The sequence below is a fragment of the Zychaea mexicana genome (genome assembly GCF_025766255.1).
Source record: "Zychaea mexicana strain RSA 1403 chromosome Unknown BDB00scaffold_15, whole genome shotgun sequence".
NCBI classification, from domain to species: Eukaryota; Fungi; Mucoromycota; class Mucoromycetes; order Mucorales; family Lichtheimiaceae; genus Zychaea; species Zychaea mexicana.
In genome coordinates this window covers 287,774-308,540 of record NW_026516678.1, presented here as the reverse complement: position 1 = coordinate 308,540, position 20,767 = coordinate 287,774, and the positions used below count along the sequence as shown (strand labels likewise).

Here is a 20,767-nt window from a genome sequence, read left to right as displayed (position 1 = left end):
TGCATGCGAGAAACAAAGATAGTGGCACCAGCAAGGTTAACAGCGTCTCTATCTACAGAATGAAATATTGTCTCATAGTAGCAAGTTGTCTCTAGTAGCAGTGAAGCAGGCACGGACAATAACCGTGTAAAGCAGTTTGGTGGCAAAATTAATGAGTTACGCTCTATCATAAACGGCAGACACAAGTGCATCCGACTAATGCAAAGCAAACTAGCGAAGGTTTTTGGGTTGTCGTTCGATGCAAGAGTTGCTTCCATAGATCAAATACAGCAGGTGAAAAATGTAATCCGGGGGCATACACTACACTTGGTACTTGATGTAACAGCAAAAATAAATTATTACACTTGCCACGATACAGCACCAAACTTTTCAGCGTATAGTGGTCGTGTATGAGTATACTCAAGGCAATTATTTGTATTGAAACAGAGTGGTGGACGCACGTATATTACCCTAGATACAAGTGGTGCAGCTACAATAGCCATAGTCATTTTATAATGAAGTGTATCAATTCGCCGCCACGAGTGTTGTAATAAAAACCTGCTTAAAAAAAGACCCGCAGATGCATCCAAGTACACCTCTTTCATTGCAATATAAATTTTTAGTAAATGCCTGACCAGCTTTTATTGTGATCCCTGTAAGCATTGTTATACAAGTAGCTTAGCAGCACATAGCATTTTCCAAGATGGTTTCTCGCCAAAGCATGAATGGAACGCTTGAAAGCAAATCGAACATGCAATGTTTCTCACCATCAAAACAGGACCCTTCATTCACAAGCCGGATCTGAAGCCCAGAGAGAACACCAATGTGAATTCAGCAAGACAAAGAAACCCCACCCTATCATTATTTTTTTTTGCTGTGAGAGAAAACCGTGTAACGAGAGCATAGTAACAACGATTAACGGCTTAGTCTTCAAACTTAATTAAAAGCTCATAAAGAAGCGGCGCTCTCAAAGATTGTTTTTTCAATGAAGCGCGACAGAATAATGCTAACTTTCTTTACAAGTACAAAATGCGGATTACATCGACTTGTCGTTTACAAAATTATCATCTGAAGATATATGAAATAGTCTTAAACGGTACAGCATCATCACCTGTTGAGAAGAGAGATCGGCAAAGCCAGAGATGCTGCGCCAAGAATATAAGGAGTTGAATGAGGCCAGCATCAATTAGCGTGATCAAGGCAGTCTAAAAAGTCTTTTCTCGGAGTACATCGGAAATGTACTTGAGGCTGTGAGTAACGAACTTCACATATGAGCATGAGTATTTGCTATGCATGAAATGTAAGCGGCGCATGGTTTGAATAGAAAAACGTAACAACTATGGAAGAGAGAGCCCATTCATTGCCAAAGTTGCTGCTCCCTCGACTCGAAAACCAAAGCATTCGTCTTGCAAGACATGCTTCTTGCTTCATAGGTAGTATAACGAATCGCTGTATGCTTATCACATTTTACTCATTGACTGAATGAAATTTTGATTGGTTCCTGGGATGTTTATCGTCAGTGAACTTTGTTGTCACCTCCTGCATCCAGCAATTCGGGCAGCTGTAGCTGCTTTACAATTACATAACGCTGCGTTGATACCGGGCAAAGAGGCGTTGCATTCACTCTGGCTATCCCGAAAGATTCTAGATAACTAGTTACTGAGCGATAAGCATACAAGGCAGATGGAGTTGTGCAAAGTAAAATGGCCGATGGGGCACGATGAGGATAATGAAGGTAAAAACACTGATTTCAGGAGCGTGATGGAATCTGGAATTGACTAGAAAAAGTGAAGGTGGGTTTTACATTTGAATCTATTTGCTTTCTTATTTCTTATGGTAGCATCAAAAGGATCGACATGGCTGACGGTAATCTTAATGGAAAGCCGCTGTAAATAATCACGTAAGCACTGTCCTTTCCCCATGTAACTAACATTATCAACAAAATTCATTCTAATCAAAGTTCATAACAAGCTCGTTTTTCTCTTCATTAGTTAATTGAACGACACTATACAGTATGTCATTAAAGAGTTTTAATTCCGCATGGTCTGTTCTGCGTATCCCAATCCAGCAATGGATTCATTGAAAGATATTTTTTGTACTAAAAGTCTACGGTTTACTATTCATTTGTGTACGGTACAGGGATGGGCACTCCCGTCAGCAACTCAGTATATAGTATCTCTAACTGTGAAAAATATGCTGGTTGTCCCCGAACGTACATTTAGTGCGTTTGGTAGCATCTCTTAATCATTAAAACTGAGACTTACTTGCAGCAGGTCATTTAATTAAAACTTTAAATATTTTGGGTTAAAAAGTTTGCGACCCACTGTAAGATTGAGTACGTACTAGTAGTAGCGATGATGGGTATTCTATGCTGTTACGTATAAGATGTATTTCACATGTATTCCCTCGGAATTATGAATCATAGATACGATAGAAAAAGAGCATACTCGATCGTTTTTGAGTGAGAGAGAGAGAGAGAGAGATGAACGTTTTTCGTTCAGTATTTAACTAACCCGCTTGTATCTACTGTATCCGATAGGCACACACCCACATAGAAGTCATTTTTTTTCGTCGTTGTATAATTAAGACTTCAATAGCAGGAACGTCAATTCCTCTTTTTTTTGGCATTGGAGCATACAAGTCCGAGTTTGGATATCATTACTATAGCAACAAAGTAGAAATTCGATAGGCTCCTCATCTGCTCTTTGTCTGCATCCAGCATTGCACCATTCTCCGCCGCTTTTTTCAGCAGTAGTCTCGGTCATTAGATGCATCATCTTTTTATACTTGTGCAGACCTGCGATAATAATTGTTATTTGGCACTGCTCCTCGCTTGCGAAAATACGAATCCCGGCAGGATAGTAAGCCGCTATTTCGAAATCCATAATGTGTCATTATGGCTTGATAGACGCCACGGTAAATACTGTACATAAATTATACCAGTTCAAAGAAGATCGAATCCGTCTAAACCGCCAATCTAATAATTCAATATGCGCCATGTTGTACGACGTGCCAAGAAAAGAATCACATGAAAATGAGTAAAAAGTAAACTTTGAGATCGATAAGATTGAGTAATATCCGCGTTCAGTGATGATAATAATAAGTGATATGATTATTTTGCCAAGTAACATTGAGCGCTAAAGTCGCGTGATACAAAAGTTATGGGAGGAATAGGTGAACAGGCTGTTTATTTTTCCGACTCGAGAAAGCCAGCGTTGTTGACAATGCAATGCTGTGGCTGAAAAAGATCGCTCACATACTCAGATGATCCCAGCTCGTGTGTGTGTGTAACAAAGGCAACAGGGGCTTGAACCAACCAGTTTCTCGGAAGGGACGGGCCTGTGCAGCGAGCACTGAGAACCAATCGCGTTTGACTATCTACTTTTTTCAGTTATTCGGAAACAACGCGTCGTCAGCACAACACGCTAAACCACTTGGCGCTTTGGCATTTCGTTTACAATAGGCCGGTACAAAACTCAAATCAAAACAGGAGGTCAAGTACCAAGATGAGCAGAAAATTAAGGGGAGAGTGTCATCAACGATGTACAATTACGTCATTACGTCATTGCATGATGATGATGAGACGAGAGGCGGGGCGGCAATCCTTTCATTTACTTTTCTTTATATTTTTTTTTTTTTGCTTTTTTCATATCCCATTTCAGCAAAGGTGTTAAATTCGTGCAACTACTATGTGTGGTATGGTGGAGACTTGAGCGACTACCGCCACACCTGGTTTTTTGTAATATTACTGTTGGCCGTTTATTGTGAATAATCAAAGACAAGTAGGTCCTTGAAATAAGTATCAGGAAGAGAAGAAGAAAAGCATAACGGAAAATTAGACTTCGTCTGTTTCACAAGAAAGAATGTAAGCAACCGCAAAGACAGAGCGAAGGAGCAAAAGTGACGACGACGACGACGACGACATAAAAGGCAACTGTGAGATGGTCAAAGCGCGTTGTTGGGTTAAAGTTTTGGGGACGATGACGATATGGCACCATTTGCAATGCCAACACCAACGCACGTTTTCTCTTTTGTGAAGCAAGGTTTTTCCCATAAAAGTAAAGCTATGATGTCATGTGTGACATTCCAATGCTATGACGAACGTTTTTCCCCACAAGGGCCATAATTGGCAATGCCTATGATGTCATTGTGCATATAACGGCGGAAGGAAGGAAGGAAACGCCCTTCTGCTTCTCAAAGCATGGTATGATCAAAGTTCGTTATCGTTCATTCGTGCACGGAAGAAGGATGTGTCGTCTTCTGTTACTTTTTTGTGTCAATGTGGCCTTGGCGTAATGCCTCTCACTCCAACCAGTTCTCATCAGTTGGGGCTAGCGAGTGGGGTGTGTTAAAAGTGCGCCGGTCGAATAAAAAAAAGACCGGGTAAGGAAAAACAAAATGGGTGGTCAAAGCGAGCAATGGAAACAAAAATGAAAAAAAAAAGTGGAAAGAAGAAAAAGGAAAACGGGACAAGAAGTAGAGGGCCTTTTTATATCTTTTTTGGGGATTCTGAAAAGGTCTTGTCAGAGCAAGAGGGTCTGGAATCCAGCAGCACGTGTGGAAGGAAAAAAGGACCTCGATCGATCGCATCCCAAGCCAGCAGCAACAACAACAACAATAACAGCAACACTAGGCCCTCTCTCCTTTCCTCAATGTAGACAGCAGTAGCCAATACCAGGTGTGTGTGTGTGTGTGTGTGTCCCGTGCTGCCGGCACACAAGGCGATTACAAAAGGCAACAAACCGAGCCGATATGCAAGCTAAAATTTTAAAATAGCAGCCCGTGTTGTCCTCTTTTTTTTCTTTTTTCTTTTTTTTGGGGGGGTTCCTTGCACAAACTTGCCTTTTTCAAAACAAAGCGCATTTGCAGTGGTGGTGGTGGTGGTGGTGGTGGGTGCACAGGCACCTCGCGTTTTGCTGTCCGAGTCACAGGGTCACTCCAGCGTTATTTCGGAAACACACGCACACACACACACACACCAATGAGATCGCTCAATTCCAACGGTGTCGGCTCAACTCGGCGGCACCGTCCCGAGTCCAGGGTGTCACAAACGGAACATGGCCATGGTGTGGTGCGACACGCGTCTTTTTTGCTATACACCTTGTCTTTTCTTTGTACTTTTGATGTTTCGAGCTGTACAGTGAGGAGAAGGGGGAAGGTGGGCAAGTGCGTGTAGGGGCAAATGAACACTGCACAGTGGGTGGTTGGGAGATAGAGTATGTATGCAGGGTGTCAGGAACAGCAGAGGGGTGGGGTGGGATCCGCAGAGTGTGCAATGCACAACGACGTAAAACCAATTCCAAATTTAGCTCCCCTGTATCATCGTTGCACAAAAAGCGTCACCGTCCCGAAAAGGAAAGCGGCTATTTTTTGGTACTCCTTTCTTTGTCCCACCGCCCTTGCTCCCAGGCATATATATACCCGCCGTGTTTTCCACATTTCCCCCACTTCTTCACTCACATCGCATCACGCATCTTTTCCACTGCTTTTCGCTTTTGCTCTCACACAGTCTTCATCCAACATCCCATCAACACATCATCATCAGCATCATCATTATCATCGCATCATCACACAACATGCCTTCAACCATCGCATCCTCACAGTGCAACAAGACCTTCAAGTGGGCATCACAGCAACGCGTCAAATCAGGTCGCGTGCACAAGCGCACGGGCTCCAATGCATCCTCCTCCTCCTCCCGCGCCTCTTCCACCCTCTCCAAGAAACCAGCCTCATCCGCAACCAATGAAATTGCCCGCTTAGAGTCCGAAATCACCTTCACATACGACGCCTTTGCCACCGTCTCCGTCATGTTTGACAGTCTCCAGCACGCCTATGCAAGCAGCAAGGCCGAGATGGACCGAGCACGCAGTGAAACCCGACTCTCCGAAAAGGAAAAAGAGTTGTTGGCCGCCTACGACGATCTTGGTTTGCAGGTCGTGCACTTGGAACGCCATGTCGTCAAGCTCGAAAAACGATTGGCTGAACTCCGATCCGCATCACCTGCTCCAACTCCGGCTTCTGTTCCTGCTCAGCCACAACAACCACAACCACAAGCACAAGCACCCGTTTTCGTTGAAGAAAAAGAAGAAGAAGCAGCAAAGTCTGCCGCCATTGCTTTTGACATGATGACCACACCCGATCTGGCTATGCCTTCACCTACCGGCTCTCCCATTCGCCTGTGCTATCCCCCTTCAACCGACTACTTTAGCGACGACGTCAACAGCTTCTACCCCTCGCCACCAGTCAGCAACCAGCCCACACCCTACGTCGTACAAGACCCTTCGCTCTTTTGCGACTTTGCCATGGTTCCTCCACAGCAGCCATCACAGCAACAGCAGCAGCAGCAGCAATACGTTCCTATGGACAACTTTGTCTCGATGGCAACTGTCGTCAATGACCCATACTACTACAACACCAACGTAGCTGCTCCTGGCTGGCCCATGCAACAATTCTAAGCGTCTCCATTACTTTATGCATTCATTTCATATCCCAATTTTTATATGCAGCATCATTCCTCCATCTTTTCTTTTAAGCACATAGCCCCCCTTCCCACCATAACCATCATCTTCATCTTCATTTCTCATCATCACGCATTCTACATATAACATCCTCCTCCAAGATACCCTACTTAATTTCATAGTTTGTCTAAAATTGTACAAAAAGTTTTATTTCCCTTTATGCAGATATACCCCGCATTTGATTCTATTTCCAATAATTAAAAATCAACAAAAAAAAGTTTGACAATTGCATCATAAATTGACAGAAATGCTTTATTTAAAATGTGGACTGGACTAACAACATAGTGCGATGTGGATGATGAAAATGGGCGGCAAAATTCTTGGTGAGTAGCAACATAAAAAAGAGGCTAAAAATAAGAATAGGGGTGGATCATGACGCTCTATGTACGATGATAGGAGGGTTGTCCTGCAAAGTCATGATATCATAGTACGCAGGGATACTCTTGCTGATACATGGGGAACGCCCTCCTCATGTGCGCAGTACACACTAAATAGTGCATATACAATCATCCCTCTTTGCAACAACTCCTTACATGTCGTCATTTCGTGGAAATTTATTATGAAGAGACCCTTATTTCCTTGCAGAAAAAAAAACATCCGTCAAGTGAGCAGCGATCATGGACATAGTCTTGTGATACTGTGGCGTATCAATGGGCAGGGGCATCTGGAAAAATCCATGGATGGTTCCCAGAATCTGGATCGCTACCGTCTCCACGCCTGCCGACATGAGCTTGTTTGCATACAGCTCACCCTCGGTCCTGACCACATCACACTCGGCAAGAATCATCAAACACGGCGGCAGTCCTTGCAGCTCTTGCGCTGAGGCCGAAAGAGGTGCAATCAACTTGATGTCATCTTGTTTTATTGTTGTTGTTGTTGTTGTTGTGACCTCTGTCGTGCCGCAATAGGCATTCAATGCCAAGTCGACATGGCTCCACGAAAGACCAAAGTCGTTTGTACTGCCAAAGCGTTGAACGCTTTCCAACTCGGATCGTTGCTCGTGGCTGCCAGAGACTGTAGGGTAGAGTAAAATCTGTGTCTTGATCATGTCGGCATAACCCCGCTTCTTTGCCAGTACTATGGGTTCGCCCCCCCCGTTTTAGAGTTACATAACTACGTAGCAGCGGTTCAGAGATAAGACACATTACTACCGTACTTACAACAAACCGCCGTGGCTAAATTCCCACCAGCCGAGTCGCCGCACGTGGCAAGTTGGTCAGCGTGGACATGGATTGAGCCACCGTGCGTGTGTAGCCATCGCGCAACCCCAAATGCTTGTTCCAGGGCTTTGGGATACTGTGCTTCCGGGCTCTTGGCATACTCGACATAGATTACCACGGTTTGTGTGCGTATCGCAAGCTATCATGCATTCCCCCCCCCACCAGTTTAACGACTGTCTTTTTTGTTTTTATTCCTGATGCTAGGATGATCCCTTTTTTCCTTCCTTACGTACATCCGCAGTGGTCTTTAAATAAGTATCCTTGTCACCAAAGATCCAACCTCCTCCGTGCCTGGATGAAAAGTCAATATCAGTTTCACTTTGTGTGTGTGTGTGTGTGTGCATATGAGACAAGAAACCCTTTTTGCTCACAAAAAGATGACGCCCGGAAGATCTTTTGCTTCCGTGCCCGGTGGCCTGACGATACGAACTTGTACCTCTTTGTTGTTATCCATGCTGTAGGGCACCATCTTATCCTCGACAGCAACTTTGGGAACCGTACCGCGAAGTTGCAAACATTGCCCATCTATGGCAGCTCGTAGCTGTGGTAAGGGAATGTTCTCATGGTTGGGTGGATTGGCAGCGAATGCTTTGGCGGCTGCTACATAAACTGGATGGAGACGTTTATACTCATCGTTGAGAGAAACAGTCATATTGACACTTGGGAAAAAAAGAAAAAGAGAGAATTAAAAAAAATATACGCCCATCTTTTTTGTCTTTTTCTAAATATGCAAATAGAAAGTGTCAGGGAGGGGGGGGGGCTACTCCTCCTCCTCCTTTTTCCTTGTCTTGTGACGAGCTTATTTGCATGTCGTCCTTGCTTATCCAGAATGGCTCGCTACTAGCAAAACCAAGTAAATCGTCAGACACGCAAAGAGAGAGAAAAAGAGCCTATCGGCATTACATACTGCAGGGTAGAATAATAACTACAGTTACTACTACTTTGTTATACAGATCGGCCCTTTGTTTTTCACGTGTGGATAGTGTACTGTGTGAGGCTACTTTCTCGGTGTTTATGCTCGTTGCAAAGGCTAATACCATCTGTACTCGACTCTGCTTTATGTTTGTTTGACAGCTTAGCAAGTGATTTTGTTCAGCAGCTGGGAAAAAGTCACCTCTTTGGACTTTTTTTTTTAATTTTTTGCACTTGCGTCCCCCTTCTCTCGAACTTTTTTATATTTTTTTAGTTGCAACTCTAAATTCCACCACGATTTAAACAAGCAAAGGTAACCTTTTTTTTTTCCTTCTTCTCTGACAATGCTACTCCAACTCTGTTAAATTAACTCACTCTTGTTATAGTTCTCCCTTTTTTAATTCCTACTGCTATTCGCCTGTACTCTTTAGTATTTTAAAAAAATTATCTTTACATAAATATAAACAACAATGAACGCGAGCACCGAAAGCTCCCTGTCAATACAGTCAATTAATACAGGTAAAGTATCAACTGCACTGTGAAGAGAGAGAGAGAGTGTGTGTGTGTGTGTGCGTGTTTGAGAAAATTGATTCTAAAAAAAAAACTGTTAAATTCTTAACTTTACAGCATTAGCAGCCGTACCTTCAGCAGCACAAACACAGCAGGACGAGCACCCATTGCATTATACCTGGGTGTTTTGGTTCATGCATCGTCTTCCAAAAGCCAAAATTAAGGATTATGAAGGAAGCATGAAGCGCATTGCAGCATTCTCCTCGGTAGGTTACTCTTGACTCGGATCTATCACACACTGGTATTTTTTGTGGGAAAGAAAGAAAAAGAATAATGACACCCTATTTATTTTGTATAGATTGAGGAGTTTTGGGCAGTGTACAGTCATTTACGTCGACCAAGCGATTTACCAAACATTAGCGACTATCACTTATTTAAAATGGGAGTACGGCCTGTATGGGAGGTATGTCTCTCAAAGCACTTGGGCGTGGAGGGAAAAGAAAAATACTGACGGTCGGTATATATATATTCCTATTAGGATGAAGCAAACATTCACGGGGGTAAATGGATTGTACGATTGAAGAAGGGTTTGGCAAGTCGATATTGGGAGCAGCTGGTAAAGTTCACTTTTTTGAAACAAGAGAAGAGAGAGAGAGACACATGTTTTTTGTTCGGATCAAGAATACTAAAGTAACACGGGGATGGGTGGGGCGGGGCAGGTTCTTGCTATTATTGGAGAGCAATTCGACGTGCAGGGCGAGATCTGCGGCGCCGTGTTATCGATTCGTAATTCAGAAGACATCATTTCTGTATGGAACCGAACAGCATCGAAAGGACGAATTAATCTGAAGATAAGGTACAAGGTGGATGGGGAAGAGAGAGAGAGAGGGGGGGGAGAGTGAAAGACAGAGATGGAGAGACTAAATATATCTTCTGTTGTGACCGGTGGTCTATATAGGGACACAATCAAAAAAGTGCTCAGTCTACCGCAGGATACCACGATGGAGTATAAAACGCACAATGATTCGTTAAAGGACAATTCAAGCTTTTGTAACACTGACGTGTTTCGATGAACAAAACAAATTCAACATGGCCAAATAAACAACGACACGACTGAACCAAAGTATAGAAAGGGCAACAGGGTGCTGCTGCACAGTGCGGATCACCGCTCTCACAAAAAAAAAAAAAAAAAAGAGTTCCCAAAATAAGCAAAAAATCATAGAGAAGAAGGTTGCATGAAATCTTTTTGTTTGATTTGGATCGAAAGCAATTCTCGAAAAGGAAAGACTCTTTTTCGCGCGAAATGACATAAAGAACAAAAAGGACTTGGGGTTGTTGTTGATGGAACACACGACATGAGAGGGACGCGTAATAGAGGCTGCACATCATTATCTTACCGTGCAAAAGAACCCCATGGTTACACACCGGTTCGAGGCCAACAGCAGCCAGGGGGGGCGGGATTGAACTTTTTATTGTATTGTATTATTCCCCCCCCCACCAAGTTCTCGGGTTTTTTAATAGGGTGCATATGCGTATATGTGTTGCACCGCAGTTGCCATCTTCTTTTGTCACTGTAGCACACTATTACATGAGTTGTCCACATACATCATGATAATGGGTAATAGTACATTTTATTTGCATACACGGTCACTATTCACAACAACAACAACAACAACATTAACGATAACATAGAAGGTATTTGGCGAGAACATACAAAGAATATAAAGAGGGGGCATACAATGGTAAAAGAAGAAGAAGAATGAGGGTATAGTGAAAGTTAAATAACAGCAATATGTGATAAGAACAATGAAGAAAAGATAGTGTGTGGAGGAGGCTGACAAAGAAAAAAAAAGATATTACAAATAGTGAGTAGGGTGTAAAGAACATTGGATCATCATGAAAAGAGAAGAGAGCGGCGTATAGAGTGAGAACAAGTAGAGTGGATAGGGTATCATCATCACGACATAGATAGAAAGAGTGAACTGTACAAAAGGTGAAGAGAGATAGAGTTTGTTGCTGTTACAACAAGGAAGGACCCGTCCAACAAGCATTGTTGCAGCTGCTGCATTCTGCACAAGCGCACGGTGCGTTGTTGTGGGTGATAAGCGGTGGCGCTGGAAAGCAACCATAAACCGGGTCACAGGACCACGCTTCTGGCACGGCTGTTGCCGTTGTTGACTGTAATGACGGTGCTGCTGCTGCTGCTGCTGCGGGAACATAATAGACAGGTGGAGGGGTTGCTTCGAAAGGCAATGCCAAGGGAGGCGAATAATTGCCGTCATCGAGCACCAAGGGGGGCGTACCAGGCGACGGCGTGCCATTACTGTGGTTTCCACAGTTACTGTTGTTGTTGTTGTTGTTGTTGTTGTTGTTGACAACAGTCGTCATGGCAACAGTAGCAGCAGCACCACCATTGCTGATTTCCTTAATCTGTTTCTCGAGCTTGCTCATGTCCCGTGCCAAATGTCTGACTTGTAATCCGAGATCATCGTAGGCCGTCAAAAGCTCTCTCTCCATTTCACCCAATCGCGTGGCCGTGCTCGTCTGATCCAGCTCAGGCTTGGAGTTGTCGTAGGCGTGTTTGAGACTGTTATACATGACTGTGATTGTGGCCAGGGAATCCAAAGAGTAGGTCACTTTGTTCTCGAGCTCGTTCAAGTCCTTGCTGCTGCTGCTGCTGCTGCTCCCATTGGTCTTGTTCTTGTTGTACAGTCTGCGCTTCTTATAGTATTGTTGCTTTTCTGCTGTTGTTGTTGCTGTTCTTGATCGTTTGTGCACGCGACCTTGTTGTTGAGGGTTTTGCCATTTGATTCGCATCATTGTTAGTGTTTCAAAAAAGTAGATGTGTGTATAGTAAAGAGGACACAGAAAGAGAGTAAAAGAAGGTTTCTGTTTGTGAATGTCTCTTCTGCACCTTTGTTATGGGTGCTTTTTATACACTTTATGCAACCCCACCCCCTTTGCCCTCCTTCTCTCCTTTTGTCTCCTCCCCCCCCCTCCCCCAAAAGACGCGCTGCATGATGAAATATGTGGTAACACATGTCGCTCTATTCGGATAGCGCCTCCTGTCAGAACTGAAAAAGAAAGCTGCGTAACTTTTCATTGGTGCCTTTTTCCCTCCCCTGGGGATTATTTTCTATTCGTCCCTGCCCAGTCAATGCTCAATCCATCCTACCATCCATCCAACCATCAAACACCATCGTCGTCATCGTCATCGTCATCGTCAGATTGAAATACACCCCAGCTCCCTTTTGTTTATTTTCGCTCAACCGCCAAGTAATAGTATAGTCTACGTAGTACCTCTCTCTCTCTCTCTCGCGCCCCCCCCCCCACCCCTTGGATGTTCCCAATCCCCAATAACTGGATCAGGCCGTGCACTGCTACTGATTAGCCAGGATCGCAATAATCTATTTTTATAACCACGTTTCGCTGTGCATTATGCATGTACCTACACTACATTAACTGCCACCCACTCTCGATCCTTCTTGGCAACCCTTTTCTTTTTTTTGTGCATGCATTGCATTTCACCGTAAACCATTTTGGCTTTTGTTTCCCTGCTGAAAACACAGCACGGGCATAGACTATTATTCTTTTGGTTTCCTGATTTGACAGATAAATACCACCTATCCATTTCCCCCTGACTGTTTTAGGTGGGAAAACCCTGGGATAGTCAGCACAACTTTTACAGCAGAGATTTCAATGAAACTTTTTTTGATACGTCCGTTTTCTTCCCTTTATTATAATATATATACATATATAAACACAAAAGGCTGAGAAAAAAAAACACCAGGACTATACAGATATATAAACAGAAATAAAAATAAAATAAAAGCACAAAATGAAAAGAAAAAAAGGATGTATAAAAGATGCTGTATCTATCGAAAGTGTTGAAAAAATAAGAAACGAGGAGGGAGGGGGCGAGAGAGAGAGAGATGAGGGTGCAGATGTCTTTTCTTTTTTTTAATATGCACATGAATTAGATTGTATAAGAAGACAAAGCGTATATACCCCCATGTTTACTTCTTGAGGGCACTGTCGAACACAGGAATGAGTTGCTGGGCAACAGTGAAGGAGAAGATCAGCTTGGGACCAACCTAGAAACAAGGACAGACGGCACAGGTGAGTGAACTGGCATTCGCATAGAGCTACTTTATACAACGGCCAATGATGTTTATACAACTTACCACAAGGATCTTGGGCGTCAAGCCCTTGAAGAAACCGCCAAAGCCTTCCTTCTTGACGAGATCCTTGATGATGTTTAAGCCAGACTCGGGGTTGTCAAAGTTACGGTTCTGGATACGCGTCTTGACGACGTCCAAGGGAGCGGCAACGGTGATCGAAGCCACAGCACCACCGATCGAAGCGCAAAAGTTCTGGAAGAAGGTGGCCTTGTTGTAGTCCTGAAGACTAAACATGTATTCCTTGACAAAGGCAGAGCCACCGAACAAGGCGAACGAACCAGGAGCGTTACGAGCAGCAGTCCAGCCGGCACCACTTTTTAAAAATGTCAGCATATCTATTTTGCATGATTCCTCTTTCCCCACCCCCCCCTCGTGTGTCGTCCATTGTAAATCACGTACCGGTACAAGCCCATGCCTTCATCCTTGATGATCGTGACGAAACTACGGCCACGGAAGGCCTCGGGGTTGGTTTGACGCTTGATCTTCAAAACATCCAAGGGAAGCAGAGCAATCTCACCAATGCCAACCAAACTAGAACAAAAAGATCAGTAAAACAGCACTCGTATTGACTTTATATCAAATCCGTACCTGCCAGCAGTGGCGTGCATGATCGTCTTGCCGGTCTTTTCACCAAAGGTGTTGGTGAAGACTGCCTTATGGTGGGTGTTCAAGTAATCCTTGACGAAAGGCTGACCACCAAACTTGTACACACGCTGAGCGATCTTGTAGCCGGCAGCGAAACCAAGACCAGGGAAAAGCGAAGCGTACTTTTTCATGAAAGCCTCGTTGGCAGCGTCCTATAAACAAGTGGGTGTTTCAGTGTTTCCTGATAGCACATAGAACCCGCCCTTTTTTTTTCCATCTCTTTGCCCCACACAAAAAGGGGCCTCTACCCCTTGTACATCTCTTGATCTCCCCCCCCCCTTCCTTATGAAAGACAGGGTCCCCCTCCTCTCCTCCTTCATGGATATTTTTAAAAATAGCAGACCGGTACCTTAAAGACAACCTTGCTCAAGGCTGCTCTGCTCTCCGCAGTACTCTTACCGTCACCAAAGATCTAATTGCGTAGAGAAAGGGGGGGGGGAGTTAAATGAGTTTTCTCTTTCAAACTTTATTGTATATGCTAAAACAACTATCAAGGGGGGGGAGGGGGAGAGTGAACTTACTCTACTCTGGTTGCTCATGAGACGCTTGGCAACAGTATCGACAGGGTGGAAAATCAACAATTCCATAACACCAGAGCTGGCACTGCCCAAGAAACGGGCGGTACCTGATTCAGACTTTCCAGAAGCGATCGGAGGAGACATTGTGGGGGAGGTTGGACGCGCTTTCACTTGGAAAAAACAAGTTGGGTTGAATAAACAGAAAGAGAGAACAAAAAAAAAAAAATTGGGACTGTCAAGATTTTTACTGATGCTAACCTGAGTTCCAAAATAAGATACACTGACCTGATTCTTTGATACATCATCATCACATCTAACAAGTTGCTTTTCAAAATGATAAAGAAGCAAATGTGCTGATAAAGATAAATGTCATTTGTTGTTGTTCAAAGTCTACGGCAGTAGCCTAGTCGTAAGGCTGCATAATGGGATTTTGGGGCATTGACGGAATTTTCTACTACATCGACAGTTTCCCCTCCCTCCCCCCCCCCCTGTGGATCCTTGTTGACAACAAAATAAAATAATCGCAGCCCCGGACAATTGCCGCATTTGTGAAACAAGGCAAACGGCGCTTGAAAATGAACAAGTCTCGACTTTGTTCAGGTAAACACATCCATTCATCCATCCATACAACAGAGAGGAAAAGTTGCCTCTGTCCCACAACTGAAATGTGTGCATCAACAAACCTCAAGTATATGTTGTACCATTATGCGCCTAGTATAAGAGTAGCTTTCTGATTTTTCTCAGGTACGAGGTACCTTGCCATTTTAGCTTATCGGGTTGCTATGGAAACGGAGTTTTGGCGGCATGACAACTGGATTCATGATCACCCCAGCTGCAACATGCCAATCATTTTGTCACAAAATGCCATAGTAAAGAAGAGGACACTCCCGCCAAAATGTCTTTGTGTTGCTGATCCACAAAAAAAAACAATAAAATTCTATCAGTGAGTCCCCAGACTACCTACTTGCTGTGATTACCCGTTGTCTCGATAGTAATTCATACAAATACATCTTTTAACCTTAACAGACAAATTAAATCAGACCCGTCACAAAGTCCCACAGAGAGGATCAGTCGCGTTGCAGTATTTCATTACCTAATCTAGTCTATCAAAGCCAAGTTTTATGCTATCTCTCAACTATTACATGCCAAATAAAAGCTTTCAGGAACGAGTAATACTTTTAGATGTTTTTCTTTTTTTTAATAACGATATGTGCGCACGGCAAATCAAGTAGCCTAGGGTCAAAGCCTGTTTTTAGATAAAAAAAAAGATAGGGGTTCAAAATTGTACGCGTATGCTACTGAGAGAGAAGCAGAGGTTCCACAATTAAGGATCTCGCACAGAAGAGTGAATATGTGTATTAAAACATTGAATCTGGAGCGTGGTACAGAAAAAAGGTACCTGATTCACGGGGCTTTATTTCTTCTGTTGTACAACAGCATTTCATGATTTTGTGTGGCTAAAAAGAAGATTCGAGCAAATCATCATCATTATGCCTAGGCTTAGCATTGAATAATGCCACTAAAGAACAAAACTTTGTTATGGAAATTTTTGCAAAGGCAGAGAACGTGGAACGAAAGAGAGTATCTACTGCTGTTCTATTATCCGAAGGTACTTTCTCTCTCTCTCTCTCGCACGCTCAGCTCGTACTCGGTCGAGGTTAACCTCCTGCATCCAAGCGAGCTAAAGTTTAACTTGCATCATCCAGTTTGTGTTTTTGCGAACAAAATGCCCGCTTCAAAGAAAAATGAGAGAGAAGAAGCCTACGTACAACGCAGATGATTCGTTCATTCGTCCACAGCAAGGAAGCACGACATATGTTCGGGAGAAAAAAAAACTTGGCTTTTGAGGAGCGTTAGCAGGAGTTCAAGCGTCAACAAGGTTTCACATAATACGTAATATGCGTCAGTGACGTTGAATTGGCAATCCATTCACCGTGGTGGTCCACAATAATGCACCCCCTTTTGAAATGTGGAAGCTATCAATAGCAGTAGCGATGACTGCTAATAGGTGGGACAATTTCTACTTGAAGAAACTCGTTACTGGGTAACCAGTGATTGGTTCTCAACATACTTTCTGAACAGTGATCCACCCCCACCCCACACATCCGCTAATAACCAAAAAACACGCCGCTGCTAGCATTGATAACAATAGACTTTTTAATTTTTTTAGGGCTATGTGCGTGTATCTCACCAGTTGTGAATAACCCCACATCTTTCTTCGTCTATGCAGCACACCCCCCGACGACACCCTCCCCCACAAAAACCCTTATCGACAGGTGTTTTTCTCTTTTTTCCTTAGCATACTAGGTCCATAGCAAGGAATCGATTTTCATGCTAACCACTGAGGCGAGTCTCGCGGAAAGAAATGATATTATGTTCTTGAAGCATAGCGATAAGTTACAGTACTGTAAAGCACGAGTAGAGAGGCTCGGTCGTTATTCTTGCGTGTCTGCTTTGGGCCTGTCTACTAGGCGGGCCTGGTCATCAAGATGGAGGAAAAAAAGGATAAGGGAAGGAAGCTGACTGGGGTCATTGTTTGATGCCCCGACGATAACTTGTCTTCTTGTTCATGTCAGTTTTCGCGCGAAAGCTCCATTCGAATGAATGCTAAAGCTTGTGGCACGCTATATCCGCAAAGATTGTGTGTTACACATCAATGATAAAAAAATAAAGCTGACTTGATGGATCATCTGCAATAGATATAATCTACCGTCTGTTTACGACCGTTCTTATTATTTCAAGGTTTACCACGCTGCTCTTTTATCTGCTAAAATAGCATATGCCGCGTCATTCCATTGTCCATCCCCAATCCAGACAGGCGGTTTGCTTACCCATTTAGGCAATCCTGTCATGATGCCGGAGTTTGAGCTGTTGCATAAAGACTTTTGCTGTAGATCTTGACACTGATTATCCACAAACTACTTTTAAACGTTTCTGCTATTTGCTTGTTGAAACCAAAAGGCCCATATTGTGACTCTATATCCCCTTTAGACGGTATATTGAAGAAGATATGGCAGTTCTCATAATACAAACAAGTTTCTTCCCACCCCCGCCCCTCTGCTTTTATGTGTGTGTGTGGGGTTACTGAACAGGAGTTGAGCTCGGTTTTTTTTAATATGCATTTCCGTGCTACATTGTCAGTGGAGCAAATAAAATGGGGGAAAATCTTCCCCCAAATTGTATTACAATGGGTAACAGCCATTGCTTTTCCAGTTAGTTCCACAGAATCAGTCAAGACGTGTTCGATGGTTCGTTATAACCGCCACTGATTGTCGAGTTTGCCAGGAGAAATATGGATAAAAACTTTAGCTCACCGAATAAAGGGAAAAGGAGGAAACGACGTTTTATATCATGGTGACACGAGCAGACATATCTCGCTTTTTGATATAGGACACACTCTATATAATGGCAACACATAGAACATATAGGCATAAACAAAACATCAACTTTATTGAAGTAAAACTCTCTCTCCACATACCAACCATGATATCATACTCCCGATCATACGTATACAGTTTCACCCAGTAGTCCAACATATAACCCAGCTCTTCTGCTATTTATAACCGTATTCCACAGTACTGTGCTTTGACTTACGTCCATAATTATGCCATGTTCCATCCAACCGCGATTTTTAGCTTCTGTGTGAAATAATGACTAGGTGTGGATGCTTCGAGGAAAAGACTGACGGCAAGCCTGAGTCGCAGGAGTAGTTTCCACTAGAGTCGCGTCATGAGCGGCAATGGCAACGGCGTTTGTCATTGGCAGTTGAATGTTTGTTGTGGTAACAATGGAGTCTAGAGATCAGCAACGAGTTTGGTGGAGGAGGCAGAACAACTTCACCCACAGCTGCTCATCTTGAAACAGTCGTACTTTACATGCTGTGCTGTTGATCGCGTTGGTCCCATTCTGCCCAGTTATTACGCCATGTAGAAATCGCTCAGTGTGTGGAATGGAGCAGCCCTGTAGTAGCATAGTAATGGCCAAACAGCGGTCGCAAAAGAAGCCATAATAGCACACGAAAAGTGAGCAATATAAACCCGTCAATATTACCCTTATCCTTGCTTCAACAAGGCCGTTGCAATTAGTAGTCGTTTCCCTCAATCCTTCCATCAATCGTTCAGGCAATTCTATTCGAAATGGCGTAGCGTTCTTGTTAGCTGTGCTGTGTCAAAAAACAGACAAAGCCAAAAAAAAAAAAAAGCCGCGTTTGCAACTGTCTCCTCTGCAATACGACGTACCTGTAGGCACTGTTCTCTTTTCCATTATGCTGCTACTAAATCTGCTGCTGAAGGTCCATGTGGATTAAAATGTGCATTCTTCAATTGTTTGTACGTGAAATCGTCAAAGACCTTGTGGCATGTCGCAATTGGCAGCTCTACAGAGAAAGGAACAGAAACTCACTCGTTGCAATGCCCCTCGATTCTACTGCCCTTTACTGCACTACTTTTGGCCATTCATAGAAATAAGCAAAGTGTTAATACTGTGCCGTAATTGCTTTCGCTCCAATCAGTCAAATATCGTCGTGCTTTTTATACTGCTGTATTGGCCAAAATTAAGAGGAGACACTGTTCTTTCTCCTGAAATTTTCTTTATAGCGCGCTCCACCAACGTCATCGACTCTCTGACTTTGAAAAGAAATTTGAATTGTGGGGGGGGAGGCAGCTCTTATATTGGTGGCAATATAAGTAAATTGATATAAAACACGCACAAGCAAGTTTAGCGAACGGGAAGAGAAAAAAAAACATTTTTTATTTGATACATGATACTACTAATCAATAATAGGGTGTCGATGTGTTAGCTTCCCTGCTCTTAAGCAGGTACTGACAGGAGCAACCACGAGAAGGTCCATCGACATCTGCTCCCGTAACCCTCTCCCCACAAAGCTAGGGTCTTGTCTTGGTCGCTTTTTTGTGGATCATCAAAGGTCGATTGGTATTGAGATGCCCAGTCCGCTCTCACCAATCGCGAAGCTACAAAAAAAAAAGCACCACCACCCACCCACACACCCACTTACCACCAACCACCTACCTTACGCCTCCGTCGCCCATGCCTACAAAACAAGCACCACCACCTACCCACCCACACACCCACTTACCTTCACCCACTTACCTTACGCCTCCGTCGCCCATGCCTACAAAACAAGCACCACCACCCACCCACCCACACACCCACTTACCTTCACCCACTTACCTTACGCCTTCGTCGCCCATGCCTACAAAACAAGCACCACCACCTACCCACCCACACACCCACTTACCTTCAACCACCTACCTTACGCCTCCGTCGCCCATGCCTACAAAACAAGCACCACCACCCACCCACCCACACACCCACTTACCTTCACCCACTTACCTTCACCCACTTACCTTACGCCTCCGTCGCCCATGCCTACAAAACAAGCACCACCACCCACCCACCCACACACCCACTTACCTTCACCCACTTACCTTCACCCACTTACCTTACGCCTTCGTCGCCCATGCCTACAAAACAAGCACCACCACCTACCCACCCACACACCCACTTACCTTCAACCACCTACCTTACGCCTCCGTCGCCCATGCCTACAAAACAAGCACCACCACCCACCCACCCACACACCCACTTACCTTCACCCACTTACCTTCACCCACTTACCTTACGCCTCCGTCGCCCATGCCTACAAAACAAGCACCACCACCCACCCACCCACACACACACTTACCTTCAACCACCTACCTTACGCCTTCGTCGCCCATGCCTACAAAACAAGCACCACCACCTACCCACCCACACACCCACTTACCTTCAACCACCTACCTTACGCCTCCGTCGCCCATGCCTACAAAACAAGCACCACCACCCACCCACCCACACACCCACTTACCTTCACCCACTTACCTTCACCCACTTACCTTACGCCTCCGTCACCCGTGCCTACAAAACAAGCACCACCACCCACACACACACCCACTTACCTTCAACCACCTACCTTACGCCTCCGTCGCCCATGCCTACAAAACAAGCACCACCACCCACCCACCCACACACCCACTTACCTTCACCCACTTACCTTCACCCACTTACCTTACGCCTTCGTCGCCCATGCCTACAAAACAAGCACCACCACCCACCCACCCACCCACCCACTTACCTTCACCCACTTACCTTACGCCTCCGTCGCCCATGCCTACAAAACAAGCACCACCACCCACCCACCCACACACCCACTTACCTTCAACCACCTACCTTACGCCTCCGTCGCCCATGCCTACAAAACAAGCACCACCACCCACCCACCCACC

At 44.3% G+C, this 20,767-nt stretch overlaps 6 protein-coding genes across 6 annotated transcripts; 2 read left to right on the top strand and 4 right to left on the bottom strand.

The window, feature by feature from the left end:
- The first annotated feature begins 5,438 nt into the window (after positions 1 to 5,438).
- On the top strand, positions 5,439 to 6,727 carry BDB00DRAFT_809777 (uncharacterized protein). The gene has a single exon (XM_053122506.1). The coding sequence runs from the start codon at positions 5,556 to 5,558 to the stop codon at positions 6,432 to 6,434; it is 879 nt and encodes a 292-aa protein (XP_052982543.1). The 5' UTR covers positions 5,439 to 5,555; the 3' UTR covers positions 6,435 to 6,727.
- A 2-nt stretch (positions 6,728 to 6,729) lies between these two features.
- On the bottom strand, positions 6,730 to 8,502 carry BDB00DRAFT_809774 (Alpha/Beta hydrolase protein). The gene is made up of 4 exons (XM_053122505.1): positions 8,089 to 8,502; positions 7,951 to 8,008; positions 7,658 to 7,856; positions 6,730 to 7,574 (listed from the first exon to the last, which is right to left on the bottom strand). The coding sequence occupies exons 1-4, from the start codon at positions 8,367 to 8,369 to the stop codon at positions 7,069 to 7,071; spliced, it is 1,044 nt and encodes a 347-aa protein (XP_052982542.1). The 5' UTR covers positions 8,370 to 8,502; the 3' UTR covers positions 6,730 to 7,068.
- A 351-nt stretch (positions 8,503 to 8,853) lies between these two features.
- Positions 8,854 to 10,647, top strand: BDB00DRAFT_953223 (translation initiation factor eIF 4e-like domain-containing protein). The gene is made up of 7 exons (XM_053129612.1): positions 8,854 to 8,942; positions 9,016 to 9,148; positions 9,257 to 9,405; positions 9,498 to 9,602; positions 9,678 to 9,755; positions 9,859 to 9,995; positions 10,098 to 10,647. The coding sequence occupies exons 2-7, from the start codon at positions 9,100 to 9,102 to the stop codon at positions 10,210 to 10,212; spliced, it is 633 nt and encodes a 210-aa protein (XP_052982541.1). The 5' UTR covers positions 8,854 to 8,942; positions 9,016 to 9,099; the 3' UTR covers positions 10,213 to 10,647.
- A 101-nt stretch (positions 10,648 to 10,748) lies between these two features.
- On the bottom strand, positions 10,749 to 12,063 carry BDB00DRAFT_140350 (uncharacterized protein). Its single transcript, XM_053116222.1, has 2 exons — positions 11,565 to 12,063; positions 10,749 to 11,473 (listed from the first exon to the last, which is right to left on the bottom strand). Exons 1-2 carry the CDS (start codon positions 11,957 to 11,959, stop codon positions 10,996 to 10,998), a joined length of 873 nt encoding a protein of 290 aa, XP_052982540.1. The 5' UTR covers positions 11,960 to 12,063; the 3' UTR covers positions 10,749 to 10,995.
- A 651-nt stretch (positions 12,064 to 12,714) lies between these two features.
- BDB00DRAFT_809763 (mitochondrial carrier domain-containing protein) lies at positions 12,715 to 14,684 on the bottom strand. The gene is made up of 6 exons (XM_053122504.1): positions 14,487 to 14,684; positions 14,315 to 14,377; positions 13,909 to 14,117; positions 13,720 to 13,851; positions 13,324 to 13,633; positions 12,715 to 13,233 (listed from the first exon to the last, which is right to left on the bottom strand). The coding sequence occupies exons 1-6, from the start codon at positions 14,625 to 14,627 to the stop codon at positions 13,156 to 13,158; spliced, it is 933 nt and encodes a 310-aa protein (XP_052982539.1). The 5' UTR covers positions 14,628 to 14,684; the 3' UTR covers positions 12,715 to 13,155.
- A 3,453-nt stretch (positions 14,685 to 18,137) lies between these two features.
- On the bottom strand, positions 18,138 to 18,746 carry BDB00DRAFT_869571 (uncharacterized protein; the record flags this gene model as incomplete). Its single annotated transcript, XM_053126617.1, has 4 exons — positions 18,138 to 18,277; positions 18,359 to 18,443; positions 18,534 to 18,610; positions 18,722 to 18,746. 4 exons carry the CDS (start codon positions 18,744 to 18,746, stop codon positions 18,138 to 18,140), a joined length of 327 nt encoding a protein of 108 aa, XP_052982538.1.
- Positions 18,747 to 20,767: the final 2,021 nt, after the last annotated feature.

Excerpts from the sequence above, each read along its gene's own strand:
- BDB00DRAFT_809763 (XM_053122504.1), bottom strand. The coding sequence starts at position 14,627 with ATGTCTCCTCCGATCGCTTCTGGAAAGTCTGAATCAGGTACCGCCCGT. Across the intron at positions 13,852-13,908 it reads ATGCACGCCACTGCTGGCAG|TTTGGTTGGCATTGGTGAGA; the intron begins GTACGGATTTGA and ends TTTTTGTTCTAG. Across the intron at positions 13,234-13,323 it reads TGACGCCCAAGATCCTTGTG|GTTGGTCCCAAGCTGATCTT; the intron begins GTAAGTTGTATA and ends CCTTGTTTCTAG.
- BDB00DRAFT_809777 (XM_053122506.1), top strand. The coding sequence starts at position 5,556 with ATGCCTTCAACCATCGCATCCTCACAGTGCAACAAGACCTTCAAGTGG.
- BDB00DRAFT_809774 (XM_053122505.1), bottom strand. The coding sequence starts at position 8,369 with ATGACTGTTTCTCTCAACGATGAGTATAAACGTCTCCATCCAGTTTAT. Across the intron at positions 8,009-8,088 it reads CTTCCGGGCGTCATCTTTTT|GCACGGAGGAGGTTGGATCT; the intron begins GTGAGCAAAAAG and ends CTTTTCATCCAG. Across the intron at positions 7,857-7,950 it reads ATTTAAAGACCACTGCGGAT|CTTGCGATACGCACACAAAC; the intron begins GTACGTAAGGAA and ends AATGCATGATAG.
- BDB00DRAFT_953223 (XM_053129612.1), top strand. The coding sequence starts at position 9,100 with ATGAACGCGAGCACCGAAAGCTCCCTGTCAATACAGTCAATTAATACA. Across the intron at positions 9,149-9,256 it reads AATACAGTCAATTAATACAG|CATTAGCAGCCGTACCTTCA; the intron begins GTAAAGTATCAA and ends TTAACTTTACAG. Across the intron at positions 9,406-9,497 it reads GCATTGCAGCATTCTCCTCG|ATTGAGGAGTTTTGGGCAGT; the intron begins GTAGGTTACTCT and ends TATTTTGTATAG.
- BDB00DRAFT_140350 (XM_053116222.1), bottom strand. The coding sequence starts at position 11,959 with ATGATGCGAATCAAATGGCAAAACCCTCAACAACAAGGTCGCGTGCAC. Across the intron at positions 11,474-11,564 it reads AAGCTCGAGAAACAGATTAA|GGAAACCACAGTAATGGCAC; the intron begins GGAAATCAGCAA and ends AACAGTAACTGT.